Source organism: Caloenas nicobarica, chromosome 27, assembly GCF_036013445.1.
Source record: "Caloenas nicobarica isolate bCalNic1 chromosome 27, bCalNic1.hap1, whole genome shotgun sequence".
Taxonomy (NCBI): domain Eukaryota; kingdom Metazoa; phylum Chordata; class Aves; order Columbiformes; family Columbidae; genus Caloenas; species Caloenas nicobarica.
The window spans coordinates 1,323,821-1,344,748 of NC_088271.1; the positions used below are offsets into that span (position 1 = coordinate 1,323,821).

The following is a 20,928-nucleotide window of genomic DNA, read 5'->3' on the forward strand; positions in this document are numbered from 1 at the left end:
TGTCCCCTGCACCGGTCACAGGCAGGGCCTGGCAGGACAGTGGTGGAGCTACACCCGAGACAGATCTGGCCCCTGCGCTCCCGGTGTGACAGGATGAGTTATCAGCTGCTGGGGTTTCCATAGCAATTGCTTGAATTTTTAGCACCAATATGGCTTTTGCTAGACTGGAAGGGAACACTGGGGAGCCTGATTAACATATTGGCCTGCCTAGAAAACTGGCTAATTGTCTTTTTGGTTAATTAGCTTGTGAGGTTGATGAAAAGGAGGGGAAAGTGCTGGAAAACCTCTCCCAGTGCAGCATTTCACCCCAACTACAGGGGTTACCAGCTGGTAACTCGGCCTGGAGCTGGAGGGGACGTCACTCTTAGAAACTGAGCAACGAGACCCTGGGGAAACAGTATCAGAAAAGGTGTTTTAATCATTGGAGAGAACATCTCCTCCCCAAGCGCCCACGGGGGGCACAAACGCTGACCTGTGCAGGGGGCGCCGTGGCCATGGAGCAGGTTGGGTTTGTGTGCCATGGCGGGGAGCCCGTCGGAGGGGACGGCGCGGCGGGAGGTTGTCACGGTCCCCGGAGCTGACGTGCAGGGGTGAGCAGAGGACGTCAGAGGGGCTGGCAGCTCCAAGGTTTGAGATCCAACAGGAAAATCTGAGACTTGCAGGCTCAGGTTTGAGAGGAGGCTGCCACGGGGCGAGGAGGATGGTTAGGCTGGTGTCCTTTGGGTTTCTCTGAGGAAGACACGGATCCAAAAGCTGTTTTTGTGGGGTTCTTCCCAGAGCGCTTTCTCTGCAGAAAAGCCTGCAACAGCCACCTGCTCTTCAAAAGCCTCTGGCAGTGAAACGAAGGCAGCGGAGCCGCCAGTCCTGGCCCAGGCACGGTGCGGCCTGTGGTATCCACCTGCCGCCATTTTGGAGGGCACCACACATCACCCCGAGGGGCCGCGCCGCCACCTGCCCGCTCGCTCTCCACCTCTCGCTCGCCGCGGGGGTCGCCTCCAGCCCTGGGGCCGCCGCGATGTTCCCCGGTTCGCGGGGCGCTGGCCCTTTAAGTCACCCGGGAAGGCGACGCCGGGCGGGGCGGGGCGGAGCGGCCGCGCGTGCGCAGAGAGCCCGCGGCCCGCGGGGACAAGAGCGCGCGCGCGGATTGGCCGGCGCGCGCCTGTGAGGGCTCCTCCCTCGCCGCGGGTGTCACGTGACTCGGCGGCGGCTCCCGGCGCGGTGGACGCTGGAGGCCAAGATGGCGGCGGAGCTGGTGGAGGCGAAAGTGAGTGAGCGGAGCCCCCGCCCCGCTGGCGGGGCCTGGGCCGGGCTGGGAAGGGCCAGGCGGCTGCCGGCGAGGGGACCGCGAGCGAGCGGCACGGCCTCGGCACCGGGCCCGGCGGTGAGAGCCGGGGGGCGGCGCCCCGGGACCGCCCCCCCCACCCCCCACTTTTACCTCAGGGGCTGCCCCGCCCCGCTCCCCGGGCCCGCCCGCAGTCCCCGCCGGACCCCGTCTCTGGCCCGGCCCGGCGACCCAGGAGCGGGCGGCTCCCCGGGACTGACGGGCCGGGCCGGGCCCTGGCCTTCCCGGCAGTTAATTCCCAGTGATTAATTAGCGCAGGTGGCTTCTCCCCGCCGCCCGGCGGATCTCCGTCCCCTGCTCCCCGGGCCCGTCGCCTCTTCCCCGCGGACCCCCGGGCCGGCCGTGCCCGCTGGCCGGCTGCCCCTCCGCGGCCTGTCCCGGGCCGCCCGAGGCCGGTGCGGGGGCGCGGAGCGGAGCTGTCCAGCCGGGCGGGGACCCGGGAGCCACCGCGGCGGCGGCGGGACGAGCGGTGCTGGGTGCGGGGGCAGAGCCCTCCGTGCTGGGGAGGCCCGTCTGTGCTGGGCTGGTGTGAAATGTCCAAACAGCAGCTGTGTCTGAGGGCACGTTGTGCTTCTGAGGTGTCTTGTGGGCCTTCTCGCTCTGTGGTCCCTGCTCTGCTGCAGGTTTTTTCTTGTCCCTCTTGTGTCTCTGTTCACTGGCGCTGGGAGCGGGGACTGCCCCGCTGTCGGTGCGTGCCAGCGCAGAAGCTTCGACCGACAGCGGCACGGGGAAGCTGAGGGTGCTTACGGAGCAACACCAGCGGATGGAAAGTGTTTAGCGCCTGTGGGATCGGCTCCTCAGGGAGGTTGTGGCTGGGTGGTTGCAAAAATAAGATTTGGAAGCGTCTTGTTTTAGAAGGCACAGCCTTCTCCCTGCTCTTGGGCCCCTGTTGGTGTTGTGAGCTGAGCCCAGGACCCCTCCAGAGAGGGAGAGACGGTTCCAAGGTGTGGTGGTTGCCCCTGTAGTGGGTGTTTGATGGGCTCTGTGCTGCTCACATCAGGCTCCTCGGGGGGAGGAGTAGACTTTAGTGTTAACAGTCTTGGTAGTTAATCTGATTTCTCTACCGCTCATGCTATTGTGCAGGCCCGAGCCTCAGTGACAGGTTTTCTTTATCTGAAGCTTGTTCTTCTGTTACTGCTCAAATCTGGTCATCCTTCTGGATCTGATGCCCTTTTCCGTGTAAACTGCAGAAGGCTGTCGGCTCAAACTCCGCTTTACGTGCCAACAGTCCCAAGTGGCTGGTGGTGCAGGAGCAGTGAGGGCAGGAGCACCTGTCTGCTGCGCTCCTGTGGCTTCCCTGCTACTGCACTCTTGAAGTATTTATACTGCCTTGACGTATTTATCTTTGCAAATATGCTGTTTGTCTTCAAAGTGCCTCAGAAAGGACAATGCGCTCTACGTTTTGGGGAGAACTGAGATTCGGAGACTAGATTTCTCCAGTATCGCACAGGTGGTATCTAGTGAAGCAGCGACATGAATCCAGATCTCTTGAATCCTGACTTTCTGGCAACTAAAGATCTTTTGTCTCCTCTTTTAAGTTATCTATCTTTTTTTCTTCTCATCAAAGGTATTTTGGGACACACCATGACTGCCAAAAATTTTAACTACAGCCAGTGACGTTTGTGTAACATCTTTTAAGCTTCCAGCTTAAATGACAGATTTCATGAAAAAGGAGAAAATAAAATGACATTTTCTCTATAGTCTTAAATCCCACACATGCAAAAGCAGCTGTTAAATGTTCCTGGAGTCAGTAGTAGCTTTCTCAGTTTAAAATACATAAATAAATCGTAGCTGGTTTATTCCAGGAAATTACAAGATTACTATTAACTTCCACAGAAATCTGACTTTTATGCTTTGTTATGATTATTTAATACCCAAAAAAGAGTGGAATGTAGGTTGGGGAAAAAAGACCTGCTGGGTCTCTACATCTGGTTTGTTTTTACTGTGAGACAGTTGGGGTTTCTTCTTGGATTCTCATGTTTTCCCCAAACCAAGAAGGCTATTGAGTGATTACATGTAGGTACCTGTCAAGTATGTTTTCAGGGCAGCTTGAATTTTCGAAGCCGCATACTTAATAAGCTCGTCTTGTGCATTCGTAATGCTGCTTTGTTGTGAGAGAACTGAAACATCAGTCTCGCCAGGCTCTAGCAGTAGTTTTAACAGAAATAATCTCTAGTTCTTAGTCTAATGGAAAGTTGCTGTATAGTGTAGTATGGTCTTTGAATCAGTTACAGGCAAGAGAGTAAACTCTGGAAGATGGAGATAGTTGGTTTTGTTGAGTTTGGTTTTGGGTTTGTCTCCGGTTTTGTTTTTTACTGCTCATTGAAACACTGAAACGGATCATAGCAGAGCGACAGCAGAGGCAGCTCCTGGCTGTGGTCATGGGGGAGCACTTGGCATCCCCAGTTCACTTATCTTCCACCTTCCATTTCACACTTGTTTTCTTCCTTTGCCTTATGCTTCATTTTAGATGAAGTTTTTAACGTAGCTCTCTCACCCGAAGGTGCCTGGGAAGTTCGGATGCTTTGAGCCTCTGTGCTGAAGGAGCTGATATTCCATGTCTTGTGTGGGACCTGCTGCTTGAGGTGTTTTCCTTTGTGGTCCCTCTTTCTTCCAGTCCACCTGTTTCAAGGATGCTGAACATTTATGACAAATGATTTTTGAGTAATTCGATGACTGTCATGGTGTTTCTCAGATTTTGCTGATATTTCAATTGATGGTCTCCTCTGCATTTGCTTTGTTCAAACAAATACCTAAGAAATGGGACGCTAATCAGGTGAATAACAGATGATTTGATGTCTGTCTTATAAGGGATTTTTTTTAGTATTTTGGATTCCAGTTATAGAACATAGTGCGAACTGACACTTTGCCTTTTTATAACTGTAAGAATGTTTTTAATTTTTTTATCCCCTAGAACATGGTGATGAGTTTCCGAGTCTCAGATCTTCAGATGTTGCTGGGCTTTGTTGGCAGGAGTAAAAGCGGACTTAAACATGAACTAGTCACCAGAGCATTGCAATTGGTCCAATTTGACTGCAGCCCTGAAGTTTTCAAGAAAATTAAGGAGCTCTATGAGACTCGCTACGCCAAGAAGAGCTCTGAAGTGGTGCAGCCCCAGCCGCAGCAGCACCGCTCTCCCGAGGCGCTCTCCATACATTCGTCATACGACCGCGGGAGCACCGTTGCTCGGACTTCTATCTCCACGACTAATATTGACTATCCTGTGCTCTATGGGAAATACCTTAATGGACTGGGAAGGTTGCCACCCAAAGTTGTGAAGCCTGAAGTTCGGCTGGTGAAACTTCCCTTCTATACGACCCTGGATGAACTGTTGAAGCCAACAGAATTAGGTGAGTTTTTAATATGCTGGTGTGTGTGCAATGGGCTCAGGCTGGGAGAGAAAAGTGGAACAGGTTTAAGTGTCAAAAAGGTGTCAATGTTTTCAAGGATCTGTAAAGTTGTGTGACAGAGGTGAGACTGATTCATGTGGTGGTGGATGCCCTCTTCTTCCTCCTCCCTTCCCTCATGCTTAGACTTTAGAGAATCACAGAATTATAGAATCATTTTGGTTGGAAAAGCCCCTCAAGATCATCAAGTCCAACCGTTCCCCCACCCCTGGCACTGCCCCGTGTCCCTGAGAACCTCATCTCCATCTGTTCAATCTCTCCAGGGATGGTGACTCCACCACTGCCATGGGCAGCCTATTCCAATGTCCAGCAGCCTTTTCAGGGAAGAAATCGTTTCCAATATTCAATCGAAGCCTCCTGTTCTCCAGGCTGAACACCCCAGGTCCCTCAGCCGCTCCCATCACCCTTGTGCTCCAGCCCCTTCCCCAGCTCCGTTCCCTTTTCTCGACTCACTCCAGCACCTCAAGTGCTTTTGTGGCATGAGAGGCCCAAAACTGCCCCCAGGATTTGAGGTTTGGCCTCTCCAGTGCCCAGCACAGGGGATGGTCACTACCCTGGGCCTGCTGGCCACACTAGAAGAATATTTGTCTCTTTTTTTATTCCCTTGCCTTAGAACGGGAATGTGGTCACTTTGAGATGTAATTTGAAAGCCCATCATGTTTGGCTGTAGCTTTCATATCCTTCCTTGGAAATCCTGCTGTGTTGCACATTGCGGTCTTTTGCTGTGAATCATAATGTCTTCCATCTCTAACTTGGCAGTATATTGATGAAAATCTTTCTGTGTTGGTGTCGCACCTGTGCTAAGCAAGTACCCTGGCATATTCTACGCTAATGCTATTTTTCAGTGCTTAAAATACCTGACCTAAAGCCTCCAATGGATGAAAGAGAGTGGTGCACCCATCAGACAGTATTTCTGACTTTTTTGTGCTTGTCATAGTAATTTGTGCATGATGCTGTGTATTTGGAGGGGCAACTAGGAAAACCAGAAGTGCTTTTTCTCACCCTGGGGCTAGGAGACTGATCTCCTTCATTATTTTAATTCTGAGAAACAGAAGTGTATTGTTACAGATGTTAAATATAATCTTATAGTGAAGACAGTGTATACAGAGGAGAAGTATCATTGTAATCTGCTGAGCTGCAGCGTCTCATAAAGTCCATGTGGTAATATCAGGCTTCACTACTAAATGAACCTAGAACTTGGGAAGCTGGTCTGTCTTTGCTGAAAAAAATGTTTGATCTGGATTAGAGGAAAAAGAAAAAAGGATGAAGATATTTTGCAGCTGGAAAAAAAAATACTAATTTATCAGACTTTATATAATTTTAATCTTCATTTGGAGGCACTAAATATGTTAATGCTCTGACCATTTAAACAGTCAAGGAGTGACTGCCAGTGTGAAGTTAAAATATTTTCAGTGCTCTTTGGGGAACGGGTTAGTTCAGTCTTCAGTGTGGGGTGGCATTTATCAGTCAGGAAGGCAAATACAGTCTTTGGAAGGAAAAAAAAAATTCAAGAGGTCGAAACATCCAGAGAGAGGGGAAAGCCTGGATATACTTACTGTGACTAACAGATTTGTTAAAAGTTGCCATTAAATCTCCTACTTCAGATCAGAACTGAGGTCTCGTTAAATTTAGTATCTCACCTCTGTTAGCTGACACCTCCCTCAGGTCAGCTCGTTCCCCACAATATATTTGCCTGGTTTTCCATTTTGATGAGAGTTTTCTGCCTAACGGGGGGATTGGTGATGAGGAGCTGGATTTGAACAGATGTTTGGTCCTCATTGTCCCAGGCAGCTCTTCAGAACCTGATGACGTCTTCTAGACACTGGTTTAATTTTACCAGCTTGGTGACCTACAACTATAATTCGCTACTTTGACGTTTGAAGTTCCGCTTGTGTGGGGCTCTGCTTAGCGTGGAAGGATGATAAAATAAAGCACTCTGTGGAAAATGGAGTGTTTTCCCAAGTGGAAGCTGCACCAATTCGTGTTTTGTTGCCCAGATTTCACATTCTGTGTTTGGACCAAGCAGAAGCTCCTTGTCAACCTCAGAAACTTGTAACATGGAAGGACCTGAAAAAGGTTGAAGATCTCAGATCCATTTAGAAACACGTAGCTGCTCCTGTAGTTCCCTGTTTCCTAGGGCTACAAAAGAGGTATTTTAAGCATATAACCATGGTGGGAGCAGGGGAAGCTTAATTTATATGTTCCGGACTTCAATTGGAAGCGTCTTTATTGATGAAAAGGCGCTCTCATCTATTTGAGATGATTGCTTTGAGATCGAAGGTGAGGTGGGCAATGCCTAATTTAGACTGTAGACAAGCGGATTCCCTGAAGAACTATCAAATTACTGTTATAGTTGTAGGCAAAGGTGGCTTCAGCTAAAAACAGATAGATTAGATCCATTGCAAACCAGCTAATATCTCGTATTTGGCAACTGCACACGCAGTTTCAGTCAGTTTAAGTATTGAGTTTAGCATCTGAGTTATCTACATGAAAACAGCTTCTGCCTCAGCTTTCTGATTAGGTCTAAGGATGTCAACATGAAAGAATTCTTCCAATTTACTGAAATCGCCACAATTCTCTTGGGTAGATAAGGCTTAAAATTAAGATTGATCGGATACCTTCTTAGAGGGAATGAATACTAATTTCTTCCCTGCATTGTGTTTTAAGGAGCTAACAAGTGGAGTATTTGTGCGAGCTCTGTGCTATCTGAGCACCTCGCTGGTATGTCCTTATCCTCTTGCACCTTTTTGGGGATAAGCAGTGTGACTGTAGTTACTGACAGTAATTCTGTGCTGTAAGGAATTCTGAATGCTATTTTTTTTGTTCTGAATGTTGGCCGTGACAGCCCGTTCTCGCTGCGGATACCGACGCTTCTGCTCTTCTGGAGATGTGCCCGAGGAGATCTCGCGGTGCAGCCATGGGAGCGGAGGTCTTGCCGCTCTCCATGTAACCAGGATTGGTTCGGGTTTGTCCTTTTTGCTCATACCTGCCTTGCAGCAGGTTCGTCTTCTGCCATGCAGAAGTAGCAAAGCTGCTCCAGCCACCTCCTCTCAAGCCAGAGTTCAGTCAGGGCCGCTGATTTTGTGGCAAAGGCAACTGCGTTCCCCTGACTGCAGAGCAAACGCTGGCGCTTTGGGCGACCTCCAAGGAATCCCTGCAAAAGCACGCGCTCAAACTGTTGCTATATCCACCTAAACAAACTGCAGTCCGCAGTAAAATGAGCGTTTCTGCCGCTTACAAAAATAAAAGATGCCACGCGGTCTCCCTAGGCCCCCCGTGTGAACACAAATGTCCTTTGGTCTAGTCGGAGTGGTTCCAATAGCCAAAGAGGGGGAACAAAAAAACCACCAAAGCTGTATATTGTATAATGCCCTGTGGTGGCTGTTCTGGAGGCGTGGGGATGGGAATTGAGGACTCGCGACAAACTGCTCAGCCCCACAGAAACCTCCTGCCAGCAGCTCATCTCCGGCTGCTCTGCCTTTGGGGTCTCCATGGTGGTGACAATATAATTTCTCTTTCCTGAGGGTATATAATGCCTTTAGCAAGTTTCACCAATAAGTATAATAGTGAGGAATGTTATCTTTAAAAAAAAAAAAATCGCCATGGTGCAGGGAAACCTGCGAACCCTGAAATCAGTGTAATCCGTATTTTGCGTGGTGTGGTCGAGGCTCCCAGCTCGAGAACTGCAGATGAGGTTGGCTTCTCAGGACGGGAATCCATCGCAATTACCTTGAGCTAAAGTCTGGAATACGGTTTGCCAAGTCCTTTTGGGTTTCGGAAGTTTTGTGTCTTGACTCATTCTGTGAGATTGCTGATGGAGCTCAGTCTTAAAAAATTGATTTTCCTGCTCTCGTCAACTGTTAAAATAAATTGATCCCAGCAGCCATCGTACAAGTCAAGGAACTGAGTTGTGCACTGAGGGATCTGTCCTGGAGAAAGGAGGAAACTCAGTTATCTTATAATATTTAGCTTTTTGTTACTGGTGGCATCCTCTGCTGGTGCCAGTCAGTGCTGCGGGCAGGCGCTTTTATTGTGAAAGAAGGGTGAGCTGATAAAAATGCAAAATAACATGGGAACAACTGATCAGTTTTCCTAATCAGGTTTGCTTTGTCTTTGTGTAGCTCAACAATCAGGAGGACGCTGTGTCCACAGGCAGTTATTTAAGCAACAGTATTAAAATGGTTTTTTTTGTTGTTATCATTCACCACTTTCTAAAAATAAGTCCTTATGAAATACTTTTCAGTGGTTGTTTTGGTCAAGAGACATTTAGATGGAAGGTGGAATTCAGTTTCAAGACACCTTTCAAAAAAATGTATTTCTGAAAGCCCTTTTTGCATTTTTGAGTCTGAATTACCAAAGGGAAGTATCTGCAGTCCGTGAATCAGATTGTCCCTGTGTCTTCCAGGATCTTCGAGCTGCTGAGGGTTTACCTTTCCTTCATCTCAGCTTGTTCAAAATCCAGTTCTTGCTAAAAATAAAAAAGAAAAGCTGTTTTGTCATTTTCCCATTCTCTGTGTTTATCCCGTGACTTTCACCTGCTCAAGGCCTCGACTGCCATTGGGAACGTGCACTGAGCGTAAAATTTAGCGTGTTTGAATTTAATAAAAGGTACTAGGTGGAAGTTGTAACATCAGTTTTCTCCACCTCAAGCTTCATTTTAACCACCTTGAATGCATTTGATCTTAAAATTGTGAATGGCTAAAAGGCCAAAGAATGCTGGGTTCTCGTTGAAGAGTTTCCAAAAGCGGACTGCTCCAGCACCCGGCCTGTAAACGCACCCTCAAGGTCATGTGTCCCTAAGTCACGTTTTGTCTCTTACAGCTGTTTTTTTTTTGTGGTGCTTTTTCATTATCTAAGCTGAGCTTTGTTTTTTTTTTTCCCCTTTCTTTTCCAGAATCAGTCTGATCAGTCTGGTGGTTTCGTGCTTTCATGTCATGCACAGATCTCTTCTTATGCTTCTTTGAGTTCTAGTCTCCACACTGTGATGCCACTTATGGTTTGCTCTCTATGAACATATAGTTGTTGTCTCATTGATTATTTGAAGGGAGGAAAAAGAAGGAAAAAAATTTAAAAAAAAAAAAAGGTTCAAATACACTGTGTACTATCAGTGTGCAAAACAGGCAAGCAATAAACGAGCAAAGCTCTAATCAGCGGTAGATTTACCAAAATGTGTGATGATTTGAGTTCTTGTGCAGCTGTATGGAAGAAAACAAGACTTGGAAATAAACAGTTCAGAACACAAAAAAATCACTTCGTGCCTAGCAATGTAAGGAGCAGTAGATATTGCTGGGTTTATGTACGGTCTTTTTTTTTTTTTTCTCTCTTCAGTTCCACAGAATAACGAGAAGCTTCAGGAAAGTCCGTGCATTTTTGCATTAACACCAAGACAAGTGGAGTTGATCAGGAATTCCAGGTACTTCTCGTTATGTATTAACAGCTCAAGAAAGTGTTGCTGTTTAATCCTCTGTGTTCTCTCTCTGTGGAACCTTTTGTCCTCTGCAAGGAAATGCAGTTTGAGGACATGAGCAGATAGGCGACTTCTCATGTGAAGCAAATAACGTTGGGGGAGGTGGGAGGTATGATTTTACCCATCAAAGTCCCTAAGTTTCACTTCTGCTCCTCTAATCTTCCTTTTGAATAGCAGAATTACCCAGGAAAAATGGCATGAAAGTGGTGATGACCTAACTTCTGTTGAGCTTGTGTTGTGAATATTTCCAGATTTTTTTCTTTGCATCAAAGTTCAGGAGCTATACATGTAACGCTGTTTGCATCTGAAAGAAAGCTTCCTGCTTGTAAAGATGCTATAGTAACTGCATAAGAAAACATCCTGCACCGCCAGGATTTACCCTGACCTCTGTCGTGGTGCAACTTTTGATTCAAACAATGAAAGGCGCAAGAGATGCAGTGCAGGCACAGAGGCTCCTCCTTTGCTGACCTGCTGCCTTGGGCCCTGCTGCCAGCAAAGGACAATGATGCACAAGAGGTCCTCCAAACCGACCTGTAAAACCTGCAAATATTTCTCTTTTTGGTAAAATCGTACTGTTATAGAGACAGAGATCGGTGATGTTTCTTGACTATCCAGTGCTTGATTTCTGTTGTGATCCCAGTAGGTCAAGAGGAGCAGTGCAGGGGAAACTTTTGAAGACTTAACAGAAAGGAAATTATACACTACAGAAGTCTTTAAGGGTGCTAAAAAAAACCCTACCACGTGTCGTAGCTGATTCTTGACACTCTTTTCTTCATATATGCAGATTCATGAGAAAAATTCCACTGTCAGTAACATAACTTTCAATATTTCATAGCAGGGGTTTAAAGACTCCTAATAAAATAGCCTTGTTCTGGATATCTTGCTTTCCTGGTACTGGTTGAAATCCCATTCTGAATAGCACTAGTGAAGTTAGCAATATTAACTGTTGTTCTGCTGCAGTACTTGGTGCCTTGGTTTTCATGAACGGCTTTAGCCAAATAATTGAACAAAGAGAGTCTTGAAAGAACACTGTCCCATAGACCCAAACTTCAAACCTAGTTTTTGTAAATGCTTGCAAATCAGCAAAAGGATGCCAGGCAAATTGATGTCTTTCACCCAACACTTTCACAGTTTTGAAAAGCCAGAGAAAGGCTGTAGGATGGTGCATTAGGGAAAAAAAACTACAGGACCATTTAAATAAAATTCTGTAAAGTAATTATTTAAAACTCTATAAGAAAAAAAAATAACTAAAATGCTTGAGTCTGGCAAATGTAACAGCTGATTTTTATCCTTTTGGGGGTGGTTTGTGTGTTTTCATTTGGTTTTTTTCTTTACATAATTTGAAGTTTCTATTTCTTGTTTCATTTACTAGGGAGTTGCAACCCGGTGTGAAGTCGGTTCAGGTTGTGCTAAGGTACGTCTGAGTGTGCGGTTAATCTACCACCAGGTGCAGAACAGGAGGGAATGCATTACCAAAATATATTAACTTTCAGTGCAGTTTTTGTAGCTACGGCAGTAACTTACAGCAAATTGTTTGTTCACATGCCTAACACAAGCATCTTAAACTCTGCTTTCTAACCTCTTCTTACGTGTACTGCTTGAGTTAGTGCTGTGGTAGAGAACAGCAGCATGTCCAATTTTGCTGCCCAGGTATCACAAATGCAGCTAAGCCGGTGGAATTGGTTTTGCCATGGGCAGACGAGCGAGCAGGGGATGGTGTGGTGATGATTGGCTGCTGGGAGCCGTTGATGTGCAGAGATCTTTGAACATGCGAACAGCGTGGGGATGCTGAGGGACGTGTCGTTTCTTTCCAGGATCTGTTACACGGACACTAGTTCTCCTCAGGAGGATCAGTACCCTCCGAACATCGCGGTGAAAGTGAATCACAGTTACTGCTCAGTGCCGGTAAGTCAGCCCAGCCAGGAGCTGCAACATTGCAACTTTGGAAGGACTTGTGTAATTTCAAAGGAAATTGTTTTCCTGATGAATGCAGACAAAAAACAGAGTATAGAAGTACACTGCTTAGTTTAAAGCTAATTTTCAAATGCATTAGCTATGTTGTTAATAAGCTGTTCTTGCAAAAAGTCTTGATCTTTCTTTGTACTTGGTCTGACTGTTCACCTCCCTTCTTACACCCCTCCTTGAAAACCATGGGTGAGTGGAATTTAGTGAAGCTGTTGAATAGATGTACCCACATAGAAGCATCTGGAGTAAGAAAATATAGATATATATTTAATCTTTCTGCCTTTAGGGCTACTACCCATCAAACAAACCTGGAGTGGAACCTAAAAGGCCCTGTCGTCCCATCAACCTCACTCACCTCATGTACTTGTCTGCAGCGACCAATCGCATCACTGTCACCTGGGGGAATTACGGGAAGGTACGTGCCGAAGGAAACCGCACAGAACGGCACCAACGGGCACAAAAGAGCAGCTTTTGCTCATTCTTTCCCTTCTCTCACTAGAGCTATTCCGTGGGGCTGTACTTGGTGCGGCAGATGACCTCGGCAGAGCTGCTGCAGCGGTTGAAAACCATCGGGATCAAACATCCAGAACTCTGCAAAGCACTTGGTGAGTCCGTCTGCTTGCGAGGTGGCTCAGGGCGGTCGGCTGGACGCCTGATAGCCAGGCTGCTGGAAACATGCTTGGCAAACGCTGTCACATTTTATACAGTTTCTTTCCTCCGGTTGTATGAAGACACCTTTTATTTGAACAGACTTGCTAAGCTGTGTGTCAGTCGTGAGAAGTTGCCCCGAATCTGTGTGCGAGTGCAGCGCTTCTGCAGCGCGCGTTTTTCTCGTGGCTCTGCAGAAAGTCTGAATCACTTTGGTTGGATTTAGGATTTGTCCCCAGGTCGTGGTGAGTGCCGCTGAGGGCCGGTGTCATTCTGACGCGAACGGCTTCATGCCTTCACCTGAGTAATTATGAGCTGACGAACATTACCGCAGCACCTCGGCCTTGACCCGCACTATTGCCAAAGGAGATTTCTGGAGCGAGGGATCCTGGTGAAAATGTCCTGCTGCCCCCAACCCCCGTGAATCCTCGGGGCTGGCAGTGGGGTTTCACCACCAGCACTTTCATATGCGTTGAGAGCTTCAGAGAAGAGATGATCCCGAGAGATGCTTATCCTAGACGGCTCAGGTAAATCATCACGGTATGAGGCAAATGCAAAACATTATTGAAAATGAGGGGAAATTATCTTTCTGAGGTGGAATCCTACTTACACCTCACGAGAGTCTGGAGGATTTCCAGTTATTTAATGTTACTGGAGAGAGTATTCTTACTATTCTGCATGGGAGAGCTAACACCGTGGATCTTGAAGGTCTTTAAAACATGCTATTCAGATCATGGACAACTCTTACCAAGTAGAATAAACGTAATCTTGAAGGTAGATGATGGTTCATAGGGGAGGTGATGATGATTTCGGGCACATCTTGTCTCTAGATGCCTAATGCACGTTGTGGAATGCACTGCTGCTTCAGCCAAACTTTTGATCTTTGTGTTAAGTGCAGCGTTTCTGCAGCAGACGCTGAACATTTCTATATCTGTGTGTCGCGCCAGATAGTGTCCGTGGACGTTGTGATTGTATTAGGCCACTCTGACAGCCAGCACTCCTCTATTGACATAGGAAATTAAAATCTCCATTTGTTAAATATCCACCATTCTCAGAAGCCTGAGGCGCTCTCTGTGCTCCCTTTTTTGCTCTTCAGCAGCACCTTGAACGAATTGAGCACAGGCTGGTTTTTGAGTTGTCCTGAACTGCAGCGGATTCTCTTTATTCTTCTCTGTCACTTCTTGAGACCAGGCTCAGCAGTATCTGCTGTTCGTTAAAGCGAGCGCTTACAGGATGACTTCTCAGGCTGAGAGTGGCAGGCAGAGGTTTCCAAAGTGATTTTCTTGTCTTCTCCACTCAGTAACAAGCACCTGCCTCCAGTTCTACTGAGTCAGAAAACCGGCAGCTTTGGTTGTGCTTCGGGGCAGAGATAAGTTGTGTTTGGTGACCTCAAATTTAACCGAATAGGAACGTCGTCTTGTTTCGCTTCCTTTGGCCTGTTCCTGCTTGGGAGTTGTTTGGACATCTGAAACCATAAAGCACGAGGAGCTTGTAAACTTTGCATTTATAGCTCTGGTGTGTTCTGCAAATGATTCTGTGTCCCTCAGTACTCACTAAAGCCGCCCTTTGCCTTTGGCTGCATCTGGGGGCTGACTCAGCTTCCTTTGCATATGCTTCTGTTGACTTTACTATAGGAACATTGTCTGAAAACAGAGATGCTTGCATACATGGCCGCGGACCCAAAAGCGATCTTAAAGCAGCTTGATTCTAATCAAGAGGTCCTAGAAAATGCCCATTTCTCCTTCCCGTGAATTGTAGTAATTGATGCGCAGAGAACGCCCTGACAAAGAACTTTAGAAAAAGTTCAGCTTGGATGAAAAGTCTCCTAATGTGAAGAAAACACCACCAAATCTTGTAATCTTGTGGGAATTTCAGATCAGAGAAGTCACTCTCTAATTAGAGCTGTGTGTTGCAGAACTGCGTGTAGCCTCATTGTCTGGAGACATCTTGTTATGATCTGAAAAGGTCAAAAGAAATGGTTGATTTGCTCCAAAGAGAAATGGTGATGGAAGTGTCAAAGGCCTTTTCAGACAGCGTCGTTAGCAGCAGCTGCTCTTCAGGAGTCGTGGAGCAGTTTAAACCTAATTTTCTACGTTGATTCTGCACCTTGATGCGGGACCTGCACGTGTGGGACCTGCTGCTCTTTTTGATTTGCCTCCAGCTCCTCTGGGTTTTCCTTTCAGGATGCAGCAGCAGGGGCGGGATTCTCTACCTGCTTTCCTAACATCTTAATTCCTTCCAAGCACGCGCTGGCTCGCTGCTGGTGCCTGGTTTTGCCTGGCTGCCATGCTCTGTCTGCACTGGGACCTCTGCGTCTGTTTGCAGTTCCTCTGAAACTCTGCTGGGATAAACAAGCTGCTCAGCATATAAGCTAAAGAGTTACAGCCCAGTAGTGCTAAAGAGGAGGCTTGTTGGATGGGGAAATGATGGGATATGGGTTTTTTTTGTCAATTCGACTGTATCCCATCTTTGCTCACTTCTTGGGGGGATTTCTCTGAATTCCAAGGGGCAAGGGGAGGCAGTTAACTCTCTGCTGTTGCCACTGATCTCGGAAGGGAATAAAATCCATCATGCTTATGCTGATGACCAAATAAGCCTGAACTGACATCGTTCCAGAAGTCTTGCCGTGCGCTAGATCTCTGTCCGTCCACTCTTACCCTCCCTGTATGTGAGTGTCTTAGCCCCCTCCGAAGAGGGACAAAGTTAATTCCCAGTTGGCTGCTTTGGTATAACAACAAGAAAAAGCTGGTGAGCAGCGTGATTTCCTCTACGTACTCCTGGAGACGATGAACTGCCTCATCACGCACAAGGTTTTCGGCCAGCCAAGCAGCGTCTCTCCTGAGCTCTGCAGGTTGCGCAAGCCTGGGCCGATTCGGCAGCTTCTGTCCCCTGCATCCTCTGTCCCTGACTGCAGAGGTTGTCATCTGCAGGGAAAGTGGCTTGGATGCAGCCAAGGGATGTCAGCGAGCTGCTCAACCTGTGCTACGCGTTGTTTCCAGTTTGCATCTGTTAAATTTTGTGCCCTCTACTCTTCCTGCAGTAAAAGAGAAACTACGCTTGGATCCAGACAGTGAAATTGCCACTACGGGTGTTCGTGTCTCTCTTATCTGTCCGGTAAGTCTTTGCAATATGTTTTAGTTTTTGTCAAGAAACCCCGCTCTACTGCCAGCCCGGCTTTGCAAACTAAAGCACGTTTTTGCTTAGAACTGTCTGGCAATCTCTTGGGTGGGTTTTATCACTGATCTTCTGCTCTTTGATTCAACAGCTAGTGAAGATGCGTCTGTCTGTCCCGTGCCGGGCGGAGACCTGTGCACATCTGCAATGCTTTGATGCAGTCTTCTACCTACAGATGAACGAGAAAAAGCCCACGTGGATGTGTCCTGTGTGCGATAAACCAGCACCCTACGACCAGCTCATAATTGACGGGTGAGTGCACACGCTTCTCTGTCCTCGATCCCCTTTCTTTTCTCCTCTGGGTGCAGCGTCTTGTCTTTTGCTCTGATTGAAGTTCACCTGGAAACAAAGTTGGAAGCTTATTCTGCTGGCGTGGAATATTCTGACTGTGTCTGCCATTCTTAATTTCCAGGTTACATTAAATCATTTTGAGAATCAAGCATTTACCACCTCACTCTTTTCGTCAGGCTGACGAACCTGCACAACTAACTGTCTTGGCTGACAGATATCATGCTGCATGGAATAAACCATTTCATAAGCGCCTGATAAGATGATTTTTGATAGGAAACATCCTCCTGTTTTCTTGTCAGTATGAGATGCTCTTCGGCTCACAAGCAATTCTTGGCACACTCTAAATTTGATTGGGGGATCTTTTCTGCCAGCTGTTAAACAGAATGTCCTGCCCTCAAGACAGAGGTACAAATGCAGTATTTGGAAAGATTTTTGTACAGTCCGTGACTGTTCCAGTACGATTTCTGTGGCCATTATGAATATTGTAGCGTCAGGGATGGAAAGCGTGTCTCGATAGGAACGATTTCCGTGGTTTGCGTGCATATAGGAGGAGAAAAAAGCAGAAGGTTCAGATGCGCTGGAGAGACAGAATTAAAATACTTTGGATATATTGTCCAGGCTGGAGGTTTTGTGGGTCCATCCAGGCTCCCTGGGCACAGGAGGGAATTAAAGCAAAGTAAACTCCAAATAGCATTCGGGAAAGGGTGAGGCAAGAAATTAATGTCCTGAGCCCTTTCAAGAGTTCTCTGGCTGTGAACTGGGGAAAGGTTCCTCTAGACTTGGCACTCAACTTGTCATCCTGGTTTTTGGTCCATGTGGGGTCGGTGTTTCCCACATCTCTGGACTGGAGTTAGTTTGCTCTGTCTTTTTACCACAGAGAAGAGACTCTCCAAACCAGAAGATCTCCCTCTCCTCGTGGCAGAGCTGGCAGAACGAGCTGGGCTGGTGGCAGGGACCACCTGAGGCGAGGCAGAAAGCTGGCGATGATACGTGTCAGCTCCAGAAATAGGGATTCCAGAGGCTGTGTCTAGAGAAAAGCACAATAAATTGCCCATCCTTTTCTTCCAGGAGTAAAAGAAGGAACAAGGAGTGAATTAATGGGACCAGTAATGTCCACCCAGCCCCCAGATGAAGCTTTGTCGCCTCAAAACGCAGGGAAACGTGTTTTATGGGACCGTTGACATCTGTGGTGGTGCTGGCCAAGCTGAGAGCAGCCCTGGGGACTGGTGGAGCAAGATGCGTGGTGCTCAGCTTCTGAAAAACCATCTCCACCCTCGTGGCTCCTATAATTGGCCTCTAACGCAGGTTCCCTCAAAAGTCGGGAGAGTTTAGAGAGAAGTTGTTGGGGTGCATCCAGCTCCCTTGGCTCGCAAGGCAGCGAAGCAGACGCGCCTCGGCCTGGGTGCTGTATTCCCAGAGCCACGCTGATAATATTGAGGTCGTTCTGCATTTGTAGGTACCAATCTGATCCAGGAGCTGTGGCTTTTTAGTCTGAAGCAGCCTCGGCGTAGATAACCTGTTTGCTTTGTCCTCTGGCCAACACCGACAGGAAAATCCAGTTCCTTTGCGATCTCTAACAAGGCTGCTGAGACTGAAGGGGAAGGTACGGGGGGTTAAACTGTGGAACCTCCACAGGTCAGCAACGCATGAGGAGGAGGAGAAGGTCATCACTGCTGAAGGCTCAGCAGATTTCTCTGTCCCTGCTCTGCAGGGTGGGTTTTTGTGCCAGTTCTGGTGATCAGCGTCGTCTTCAGACCTCCCTGGCGGTGAGCGAGAGGGAACCTGGCTGTCCCGCTGCCTGGTGTTAGCCAAAAAAGGGGCGTAGGCTCCTGAGGAGGGAGGTGGTTGGTGGAGTCCGAGATCTTCCGGGCCTTGTCAGCTTTTTTGGGAGTTGCAGCTTTGGTGGTTGCTCTGCTGGATGTCAGGACCGTCTGTGGAAACACGTTTCCTACTTGAGCTGGGAGGAAGCAGAACCTTCCTCCTGCTGGTGTGCCACGAATGGTTTTCTTGAGCATGTACGATTTTTGCTATTGGCTTTCCTTGGTACTGAAGGGAAGTGCTCAAGTCCAGGAGTGAATAAGGCCTCGCAGGACAGCAGTTCCAATCGTGCGTCCAAATAAACACCCCAGGCAAATGGTGGGACATACCAGAACAAAGCGAGTGCCCCATTTCTGAGCCAGAACAAGGGCCTCGTTCTGCTTAGCGTCTCTGCCATGAGAGATGCTGACATTGAGGCATTGACACTATTTTCATGGTTTATTTTCTGTTGAGGGATGCTGCTTATGTTTGGGAAATAAAAATAGGAAGGAAGTGAAGTGCTGCGTGTTGCATGGCACATTTGCCGATGTCGTCGCGTGTTTTGTCCTTTGCTCGCGCCTCGCTGTGGCTGCACCTGCGCCAGCCCTGACACCACTCGAGATGCGGCATCAGCGATACCACGGGCTGGGGAAACTGGGCGAAGGGGCAAGGCTGTCTTCTAATTGCACGTAATTAAAACGTTAGTACATGGCTTAGGTATGTTGTCAAAAGGACTGGGATGGTTTGCGCTCTCAGAACCTGTACTTGTTTGATGGGAAATAAAACAAGCCCTTGGCTGCGAGGGGTCTGCTTGGCAGCCCTCTGCTAACACCACGTTTCTTTTACATTTAGGACTGTTTAAGGTGAAGATCCAGGTTGATGGCCCGTCACTAAATGCACTCTGCTGATTGCCTTGAGCTTAATTGATGGCATCTTTTCCCCTATCCAGGCTCCTGTCAAAGATCCTAACAGAATGTGAAGATGCGGATGAAATCGAGTACTTGGTGGATGGCTCCTGGTGTCCCATCAGAGCTGAGAAAGAGCGGAGCTGCAGCCCTCAGTGTCCAATATTAGTTCTAGGTGAGTATCTCTGGGGCCAAAGACTTGAAGTTACTGTAGGAAGCACAAGTTACTTGGGCTTTTCCAACCAAAATGATTCTGTGACTCTAAGTACCACACAGCCCCGAGAGACCAAAGGTGTCGGGTCATCCCCTTGGCGGGGTCTGACGTGCCCTCACTGCTCCTCTCTCTCCATCCTCCTCTCTCAGGTTCTTCAGATGTGAACGGGCTCTTGCCCACTCCCAACGGGAACGGCGAGAACGGCAAGGCCGCCGCTGACGTTGTGGATTTAACACTGGACAGCTCATCATCGGAGGAAGAGGAGGAGGAAGATGAGGAAGATGACGATGATGACGAGGGACCCCAACCAAAACGACGCTGCTCTTATGAGAAAGGTTTAGTTTCTGCCTGCTGACTGCGAAAGCAGCCCTGAAAGCTCAGAACGGACAGACTTGAATACTCTGGTGCTTATTAAACTGGAGGAGGGGCAGAACGTCCTCTCCCACCTCATCTCCCTGATCTCCTTTGACTTTCCTGTTCCAGATTAATCATTAAAACAAGAGTTTAAAAAAAAAAAAAAAAAATCCACAAAAACAAACCATTGAGCTGCTTCTTGGTTGGAAAATGACCCCACACACAAAGCCTGACCCTGAACTGGAGGCTGACAGAAGGAAAGTGTCTTACACGCGGCAGGTGGGACCCACAGCTCACCGGGCTCTGCTGCCCGCGGGACGGTTGGAACCGCGGGAGTTTCACCTCCGCGCCGCAGGACGTCCAGCTCCCCTGCATCTCCAAAGCTGCGTGCATTTTTATTGTCTTGTTAAATAACCATTCCTTAATTAATCGAAAGGTTTTACTGGACGTGGGAGTCCGGGGTGGGGAGGGAGGGCGAGCGGGGAGAAGGGGCGGGTGGGCGAGGGGGGTTTGTATAACCCAGCGAGCATAGAGGGGGGTTTGTAGGGGTGGGGATGGGGGGCACGGGGGGGAAGAGCCGTACGATTGGAATCGCACTGTTCTAGCTAGGAGCTCCAGCAGCTCTGCACCTCATGTAAAGAGACACGTTTCGAATCTTTTAACCTAATCCCAAGGTAATGTAGAAATTGTGCGTAGTGACTCGTTTTAGTTGAGCAGAAGCCATGGGGAGGGGGGGCGGGGGAGGGAGGGGCTCGAACCACAAATCTGTTGTATTTTTGAAGTGCAATAACTTGGTGTTTTTGAAGACTTAAAAGGGCTGCGCGTTCCCTTTTGGTTGCGGTTTGTTTCTGGAGGCGGTGGCGGTGACCTGCAGGACGGCTGGACCCCAGCACTGCGCGGGGCCGCTCGGGCCTCCGCTAAATGCCGGGGGGGGGAATCTCAGTTTTTTTTAGCCAACTACCTCGGTAAAACTCCAATTCAGGTTTGTTTCGGTGGCAGCCAGCGTGGCCCCGCTGGCAGGGCGAGGACAGCGCCGGGGCTCGGAGCCCCCCCCGCCACGCGCTCTCGGCCTCGGGACTTTCCACTTCTCCGGTCGAGACTTTGGTCCCAGACCCAAAGCTACTGCGATGCTCTCGGTGGCAAAAATGTTGTCGTTCGGTTTTGGGTTTTGGTTGGTGTTTAGGTTTTTTTTGAGTTTCCAAATGGTTTGACTTTGTCTTAGCGAATTCTCGTCGTTAACGTTGCGCGAGCGGCTCCACTCTTCCCGTGGAGCTCAGTTTGGCTTTGGACCTCGCTGGCTTTGCTCATCTCGAGATGAGAACAAAACCGGGTGAAGGAGGCTGGGCTGTTCCTCTGCCCCAGCG

At 48.3% G+C, this 20,928-nt stretch overlaps 1 protein-coding gene across 2 annotated transcripts; it reads left to right on the plus strand.

Annotated features, from left to right (window-relative positions):
• The first annotated feature begins 1,197 nt into the window (after nt 1-1,197).
• PIAS4 (protein inhibitor of activated STAT 4) lies at nt 1,198-20,009 on the plus strand. 2 transcript variants are annotated; one of them, XM_065652489.1, is made up of 11 exons: nt 1,198-1,264; nt 4,257-4,692; nt 10,078-10,162; nt 11,589-11,630; nt 12,031-12,121; nt 12,468-12,596; nt 12,681-12,786; nt 15,870-15,943; nt 16,095-16,255; nt 19,041-19,171; nt 19,360-20,009. In XM_065652489.1, the coding sequence occupies exons 1-11, from the start codon at nt 1,238-1,240 to the stop codon at nt 19,563-19,565; spliced, it is 1,488 nt and encodes a 495-aa protein (XP_065508561.1). In that variant the 5' UTR covers nt 1,198-1,237; the 3' UTR covers nt 19,566-20,009. The 2 variants fall into 2 exon arrangements, with proteins under 2 accessions (XP_065508561.1, XP_065508563.1); XM_065652491.1 differs by lacking the exon at nt 1,198-1,264 and adding an exon at nt 1,328-1,381.
• The last annotated feature ends 919 nt before the right edge of the window (nt 20,010-20,928 follow it).